The 8809-nt window shown below is 34.6% G+C and overlaps 2 protein-coding genes across 2 annotated transcripts in view; one reads left to right on the plus strand and one right to left on the minus strand.

Moving 5' to 3' along the window:
• LRRC19 (leucine rich repeat containing 19) overlaps positions 1–5103 on the plus strand; it is a 5571-nt gene extending 468 nt beyond the window's left edge. The window contains exons 2-5 of the mRNA XM_010194870.1: positions 1448–1540; positions 2582–3089; positions 3282–3491; positions 4778–5103. Coding sequence (XP_010193172.1) covers positions 1448–1540; positions 2582–3089; positions 3282–3491; positions 4778–5103 — 1137 coding nt within the window. The remainder of the gene's footprint in view (positions 1–1447; positions 1541–2581; positions 3090–3281; positions 3492–4777) is intronic.
• IFT74 (intraflagellar transport 74) overlaps positions 1–8058 on the minus strand; it is a gene marked incomplete at both ends in the record, with an annotated part of 16083 nt that extends 8025 nt beyond the window's left edge. The window contains 4 exons of the mRNA XM_010194871.1: positions 6103–6164; positions 7221–7280; positions 7733–7793; positions 7960–8058. Coding sequence (XP_010193173.1) covers positions 6103–6164; positions 7221–7280; positions 7733–7793; positions 7960–8058 — 282 coding nt within the window. The remainder of the gene's footprint in view (positions 1–6102; positions 6165–7220; positions 7281–7732; positions 7794–7959) is intronic.
• Between the last annotated feature and the right edge of the window lie 751 nt (positions 8059–8809).

Consider the following 8809-nt stretch of genomic DNA (forward strand, 5'->3'; position numbering starts at 1 on the left):
TTCCTGCCACTGATAATGCCTAACAGAAAGGCTTATTAACTCTTTTTGTGTTTAGTGTAGATTTCCAACAGCAATAGAAATGCACAATGGATCAGAGCAGTACAAGTGACATTTATCTTCTTTCTAAGTAGCTAGCAAGTTCCCAGGCTGGTGCAGTAGGGTGAATGAGGTCAGCGCTCAGACACACAAATGTACAGAAGCAACCAATTTGGCCAATTTGTTATGTGACCTCATCTACTCTGTACTGATCAACAAAGGTCTCCTAGCACTCTTTTTAAGGATTAGTGGAGTTTTTAAAAATCTGATTGGCTGCCTATATTTAGCATTGTTCTTGTAACTGAACTTCCTTATATAATTTCCCCTGCACTTTTATATTAAATTCACTGAATACTCTCTACAGCTCAAGATACAATTAGCATTTTAAACAAGTATTTTACACCTTATCTTTTGGATCTTTTTTAATCTGGAAGATAGAAATCTGGAATGGAGATAATGAGGTTCACTTAGGTCACTTTCTTTTTCCTTCAGATGCTTAAGAAAAGGGTGTCAAAATGAAGGGATAATGTACCTTTTATATAACATTTTAATTCAAGTCTGGCAAAACTAGGGACTGATTTAACATCTGACAGATATAGTTTAACATCCCTGTTCAAAATTAGTATATATTGCAAAGAATGCCTGATACAAAGGGGATGAGTAAGTAGCACTTTCTTTGAGAGAAGATACTGTCACAGAGAATACCATTTGTCAGAAAAGCTTTCCTGACTCTCAAAAAATAAGGCACAAATCTGTACAAAAACTACAGCACAAGAGATTGAACCATGTTTACTTAGTTCCAAAGATCAGAGCAACAACTACACTTTCATGACAGAGGTACAGGTTTAAGTCATATGATATATGTTATACTATGGATAATAAAGAGATTAGAAGATCAATCTACTAATTAAAAATTCACACAAACTGCTAAGAAAAATCTCACTGGATAAACCAACAATCCATCTAGCATAGTATTTTGCCTCTGCCAGTGGCAACGAGAGAAATTATTTAGGGAGTGCATGGAAGCCTGGAAACTTTCTGCAGTTTACTCCTATCACAGTCTTCCAGTACCCACAATTGCTTTAACAGGGACATTAATGAGTACATCTCTGCCTAATCATTTTGTCCATTTATGAAACAGCTGTCTATTAACTTGTCCAATCAATCCCTTTTCTATTCGCTGATACAGTCTGCTCACTGGATTTTAGGTTTGGGTCAACTGAGTGAAAACTGAATGCATTAATTCTGATAATCTAGGATTTTTTCTCTTCATTTTACATTCAGTACCTATGCAGAACAAAACTCACTAAATTATCACTGCAATAATTGCAACTATTAATTTGTTAAACTATCCCTACCAAAGACAATGATATTCTGGTCTTAGTATACAAAAGTGTTGTTCTTCTGGTAGGCTCCAAACATGAAACTCTCTTGGCTTGTGATCTGGGCTGGAACACTGTTTTTGAATCCAGTCGCTGCTGACTGCAACATTACTTCTCAAACTGTAAGTTTTATATGAATGTAAGTTACCCTTATTTTTTAAAGATACACTAGAAATTAAAGGCATTTTTAAAACTACCTTGTAAACATAAAATTCCTGAAGAAAGAAACAGAGACAAATAAGAAGATGTGGTTTCCTGCAAAATGGACAACTGACATTGACAGTCATTGTAACTGGGTGAATAACAATGAAATGTATTTGAGATGGTTTTATATCTCAGTCAAATTTCTCTGCAGACAACTGGATTGCCTTCTTTATCTTTTGGGAACGGATCTAAAAAGCAACAGTTATTTGGACAAGACTAGCTACTGATCAAGTGAGAAAGATTTATTGAGATAGAACTTGCCCAAAGCAGGTCCAAATATATATAAGAAATGTATTATTTTCAGAGGACAAAAACGTGTCAAGGTATTGAGAGCAAACACTCTCAAATCTAAAATTATTGCAGCTATGCTAAACTTCAACCCAGAAAACCAAAACAAATTTAAGTGCTATATTTATAATGAAAATATATGCTAAAAGTTTTGTTGAAGGTCTGCTCCAATGATGCTCTGAAAAGTAAACACAGCTGTTTTAAAAACAAAACCATACATTTGAAAAAGCATATCTGAGTTAATTATCAGCCTTGAATCCACTTTCCTTATGACACATAGGTGGGAAAGGCATTCTTTGTCTACCCATCCAACCTTCACATAGAATTCTAAAACAGAAGCCCTACTAATTCCAAAATGGCATGCCAACCCAGTTATATTTTGGATGATCATCACATTAAGAGCCTTGCATCTCAAACAGAGTTAAAGCAGTAGGTGATCTGGAACTTCAGATCTCTAAACAAGAGGATTAATTCCCCTGAAACACCGGACCACGAGTATATTTTAAAAAAAACTAAATAAAATTGTATGAGGAGCAGTAGTACTTCTGTTTAAAAGTGCTGGCATTAAAAAATACAAGATTTTTCACACCCTTAACAGTCACCACTGAGACATCTTCATCACTGGACTTCCCCACAGTATTTAATTGTTGTCATTCTCTTTTTTATAACAGGTCACTTGTGAGGAGTCTGGAAAGAACCTCTCCAATATCCCCCCTAACCTTTTCCAAAACATTACTAAATTAAATCTCAAAAATAATAAAATCACTTTAAAAGAGAGTGACAAAGAGACTCTTCAAAGTTTTATTAACCTCACTGAGCTTTATCTGAATGAAAACATGGTTACTGTGCTGCACAATTACAGCTTCTGCAATCTGACAAAACTCGTAATTCTGGATATCAGCAACAATCATATTCTCATAGTTCATACAGCAGCATTTGCAGGATTAAGTCAACTGTCAGTGTTGAATCTATCCTATAACAAGATTACTCAACTAGATTCAGCTGTATTTACTTACCTAAAAAGTCTGGCAGTTTTAAATCTACAGTCTAACTTTCTGAAATCTTTTCACATAAAATCCTTTCAATTGATTAAAATAGTTTTAGCTGGAAACCCATGGACCTGCTCCTGTGATCTCCTTGATTTACAGATATGGCTAACTGCCTCCAATGTGACAATGGGTAAGTTTTGGTAAGAGCATCATTTCGTACCTGTTTACATCAAACAGTTCTATATTGTTTATTCCCGCTCTGTATCATATCCACCATCAACTTATCTGTATTTTGCAGTAATACCTTAGTTATCCATGTAATTTTTTAAAATGCCAATTAATTAACAATATCTCATAGCCCTTCCACTGCTCACATTCACAGAAAATGAAAACAGCACTACATGCACATTCCTAAACACCCAGGAAATATCCTCCATTAAGATGGCACCTATCCAATCAGATGACTGCAAAATTGGAAAAGCTTCTTTAGAAAATACTGTAGCTTCCACTTCTGCCATTAAACTTAGAAGTAGTTCCTTATCAACAGCTCTGACTCCAAACAACATCACAGGAAACAATGGAACGCATGCAGGTAATATACTGTTGTTTTGCTTTACTGCTTACAAAATGTTTGATTTGCTGTTTCATGACTTCATACCATTTTGTATTTTTAGTACACCCTAATCCTTCCATAAAAGCCAGGACTTTGTGTTTTTTTTTAACAAGCATATTTCCAGGTTTTGGTAGGCTGTAGACACATTGTGGTGAATGTCAGCTCTAATGAATAAGTGTTCAAAACAGATAAACAACACCCGAATTCTCAAATACTACTACAAACTGATAATGATATTTCAAAGGCTTGAAATTCAGCTAATTGTCCAAATCTCTGCCTAACAAAACTAGGCAAGTATCTTTAAAAGAATTCAATTACTTCTTCCAAACTACCTACTTTCTAGGCATAGCTGTCTTCTTAAAATGTGAAAGGGTGAGCCTACTAATTTCACTCCTACCCTCAATTGTGTTTAGTGTAATGGATACTGATGTGCACATTTCATATTCTTTGAAAATTTCAGTGAGAGTCTCCTTACTTTCTTTAACTTTTGATGTTAATTCATCATTCTCTAATAGTCTAGCTTTTGTTTTGGTATTTTTTTTCTTTTATATGCAAATTAATGTTTGACTCCACACTTCCATACTGAAATGCTTTACTTCTTGCTTCTGGCTAAAGTGGAAGTAGTATCAGTCTCCAGATGCATACAGAAATTGTTAGCCACCACTGCCACATACTACTTCTGTTGTAGCAGCTATAATCCATTTTAGGACAGTGGTCAGCACATAAAACCAGCTTCTACATAAAGACTACTGGCAGCTACACTCTACTGAAATTTTTATAATAAAAGAAGTACAACTGAAAGGATATGTCAAACAAAAGATGTAAAATTTTAGGGTGCTGACATTATCACCACGCAGAACTTTAAGCCTAAGAAATACAATTTGAAGTCAATTACTGATTTTTCTTCTCCAAAGCCCAATTTTGGAATTTAAATTTTTAAAATAAATAAATAAATTAAATAAAATAACCTTTTGTATGTCCTCAGAACTTCATCTGACTTTGAAACTATTATTTTTGATAAATATGCATGGTGGATTTAGAATCCTAGGAAATAAAAGATGTACATGTATTTTTGGTCTGAGTGATGTTACTGACTGTCTAATAACATAGCAATAACATTCTACTAAAGTTTTGGAGACATTCAGTAATTCCTGTCATTGTTCATTTTGTGAGTTCTCAATTTAACCATGAAAAAATTCATATTAGATTTCTTGCTGGTATTCTTCATGAAGATTTCTCTTCTTTTTTCCCTGTCTGTTTTGAAGAGTTACCACTTCCTGGCAAAAGTTGGACCTTCCTAGCAGGTGTCCTAGGGTTTGTTCTAAGCACTACACTGCTGATTTTTACTGCTACAAAATGCCCAACGTGGTATCGCTATCTGATCAGCTACAGTCACAGTCGTCTGAAAGAAAATGACTCAGAGATGCTTGAACAGGAGTTCTCAGCTGACATGAGTTCCTCTCCTACAGAATTGAGTACAAGCAACGAAGAACCCATAGTAATATTTGAGAAAATTCATGCATTTGTGCCTGCGGAAGAAGGATTTATTGAGGATAAATACACAGATTCTTATGTAACTGAGGAAACTTAGTGTCTTAAACAATGGATGACCAACTGACTTTTCAAAACTGTAATACACTTGTACTTCCATATTAATGCTACTTGTGTACAATACAAAATTAAGCTAAGCAGTCTATCTCCTTTCATCCCGTCAAATCCACAATAAGGTATTGCTGCATGAATAATGAAGTTAAAAAATACAGTGATGTGCATGCATGGGGGTCACAACAAATATTTCAAAACATGCAAAAAATACTAATAATCCACTTCTTACAAAAACCTATTTGGTTATTTATGGCAGGGGCTTACTGTATCTTGCTTAACAAGAACAAGTCTTCACAAAGCAGCTGGTGAAGCTGGCATAATCACTAATGATTTATATGTGAAGAAGTCCAGAAAGGAAAAATAATTTCTCTAAAATGTTGAAGCAGACTACAGTCAGACTGGGGACTGAATTCAAATCAGTGGTGGCACAGCTCAGTAGTCTGTTAGGCAAAACAAACGCAATCAGAGAACAAAGCATTTGGGTTTATTTTTTCACCTGAATTAGCAGAGCAAGAAAGACCAACTGCTCTAGTCCCTTAAATGTGCCTACTATACAGTACAATTAGAAATGACCATTGCTGCATATCTAATGCCTTTATGCCTTAGTTTGCTACTGAACCAAGTTTTTTCTCTTCACATTTTCTTAACACTTAAAAATGCATTCAGGGGTAGAATACCATATAGACATGCTACTCCAGAACACAACCTCCAAATCTCAGGATCCTGACAGCAGGTTGCCAAAAGACAAGAGTCTCCACTGCCACCTAGCTACCCATGGATGACATGATAAGTATCTCCACAACAGTTATTCAGAAGAGTTTAAAGCTGCAGCCTGCCACTGATGTATCATCTTGAAATTGCTTAGGTATCACTGGTGGCATTCATCTCACTGTTAAGGAACTTCTGAATTAGATAGTATCTCAATTTTGCCAAGTTCAGTTACAATTTTAACAGCTTTTGAGAAGCATACACTTCATGTACTTACGTTTGTCTTTCTGTGAAGATTTTATCCACACTCTGAGCATCTCGGTCATTTTGAACCTTTAACTTTAAAAAAAAAAAAGATATTTTGACATGATATATAATAAGAAAGGTACAGATTTTGTACACAAATTGAAAGTTTCCTTTAAGTGATCAAGAAGCTGCTCAGAACGCAGTACAGGAAAGAGCACCAGAGGGTGCTTGCTTCAAGGTTTTTCACAGTTGATACTGAAGAAAGACTTTCTAAAACTGCAGTCTTCCACTGGAAACGAAAGGAAGCAAGAAGGCATCTCTATGTTTAAAAAAGAAATATAATGAAATTCATAACAAATCAATTCACTTACTATTACTGTGGGATCTATACTTGAAACAGTAAAATACTGTTTAAGCCTATAAACAAAATGAAACACTTGCAAAGCATTCCTCTCTTTATGATACAGCCATTGTGACTTCATTTTTCAGTCAAATGCAGGGGGAAAAAAATAATGTTGTTTTGACCAAGAAATAATCAGGTGTTTTTTAAAGCTATCAAAATCCCGTTTTCTAAAACGAATTTATTTTGCCTATGGACAAAGTGATCATAAGAAATGGAACATGCTTAATGCTACTCAGGCCTTAATACTTAAAAGGGTACTCTAATGGTGTTAGAAAATAAAATAAGTAAAGGAAGAACAAAGCTCAGTCACTTTGTGGTTGGCCATGTCAGAGACCTATTTAATATTTATTACACTGGAGTAACTTAAAAGGCAGAAAACAAATGAAAAATAAATTTCCAGAAGACCAGGCAGCTTTGCAATGCAATACAGTCTAGTGAATTTGCCTTTCATAAGGCTAGAGTTCTAGCTCCCAAGTCAAATAAAGAATACACCTTAACACTCATAATTTGGGTTAGAATGGCAGCCTTCTCAAATCTAAAACACAGAAAACTATCACAGGGCTATTAATGCAATGCTTTACACAATTGCCTCACTAAAAAACATGTTGCCAATATTATGGTTAACTCAAATGGAAAAAAAGTTTCAAATTATAACTATGCTTTTTTAATATATGTCATATCTTTGAAGTACCAAGAATTTAACACACATTTCAGTGTTCAAATATAGCAAATATCCTATTTCTTACCATATTGTAATCTCGAATCACTTCTGTCATGTCTGTATTAGTGTTAAGTATATCCACAACCTGAAATAAGGCAGAATTCCAATGTGTTATTGCTTTTTTTTTAATTACACACAAAAAAACCAAATAGGTAGCAACCCACAAAGTGCTCATGAAAACACAGCAATTTTCTGATATTGCAAATGGAAAAAATATTATCTGGGAATCTTAATAGATTACATGCAGCTTGCAGAAGTAATCATAATTATATATAGCTGTACAAAACCCAAATGTATTGCACAGCAGTAATTTCTTAAATCCATATGCAAGCGCTTCTCCTAATGTATACTTTTTTCTTCTATACTTTCTTTAGTTTCCAACTTTTTACTTTCCAATAACTGAATAAAAGGCAGTATTAACCAGTACATTTTTACAGAGGAATGCCAATAAAAAAAGATGCTGAAGTGAAGCAAAAGCAGAACAAAGTAAGTGAGAGAAGGGAGAGCATTCAGTTTCAAAAGCTGAGAGCAGCATACCATGTTGTAGTCTGCTAGCTGACCTTGAAATTCTTTGATTTCACCTGCTAAAGCCTCTGCCCTAAATAGAAAATAAAAAGCCAAACTTAAGGTGGGAAGATTCATATATGTAAAAATAAAATAATGAAAAAAAGAATTATATAAATGTTCCTTGAAGCTTGCACAAGATCTGAGAACAGTCTTGTGACTGAGAAAGTTAGCGCTGCATAAGCTGCAATACTTCTCACCTTTTTTCATATGACAAATAGACAGATTTATCTTGCTTGTACATTTCTATTTCTTCCTGCAACTTGTTGACTTCTGTTGTGAGTTCATTTGTTTTGCCTCTGAAAAAAAATGATAAAACAGAAATTATATTTTAATAGAAGAGATGTGCAATCAGTATCTTCTTCTCACACTGCTCCATATTCAAATCAGTATTTCAAAGAAGAGCTGGAAAAATGAGGAAAAAATCAGAGTGCTTCTAGCAGATAAAATCATAAGTAGTTGTTAGAAAACCTGCATATGAAGGAAGATGTTTTAATTAGCTATTTGTCCCTACTGGTGAAAGAGATGTGAATTATTCTCAACTGGACAGGAAAAAAATCATAGTATCATTTCACAGAATGTGGGTATCATCCAATAACATCTTTTAGGACTGAATATTCAATACTGGAACATGATCAATTGACAAAGTAGTGCATGCAACAGTTTTCACAAGGCCTTGCCCTTGTCAGTGTTAGCTCGATGTATAATCCAAGTAAACCATTTGAAGTGTACACTAAAAAGTGCTTAGTTTGTGATGCCACTTCTTACAAATAGAGCTATGAGGAGTGTTACAGATGGAAGTTCAAAATCACTGGCCCTCCTTTTACTTGCATTTAACTTAGCAAGCCCAATAACAAAATGTCGAAGAAAATCACTTGTATTTGCATATAGGCATAAAATTCATCCCCTCCTGCAAACTATATGCAAAATGGCCTTAAATCTTTTAATGGCAGATTTCATTCCAAGTCAATATCACTTATCCCATGCTATTGTTAAGCACAACAAACTTTATGTCTGAAAGGGAACAGAGCATTAGGAGAACAGGCTGGA

Source organism: Mesitornis unicolor, unplaced genomic scaffold (genome assembly GCF_000695765.1).
Source record: "Mesitornis unicolor isolate BGI_N332 unplaced genomic scaffold, ASM69576v1 scaffold26341, whole genome shotgun sequence".
In the NCBI taxonomy this organism is placed as follows: Eukaryota; Metazoa; Chordata; class Aves; order Mesitornithiformes; family Mesitornithidae; genus Mesitornis; species Mesitornis unicolor.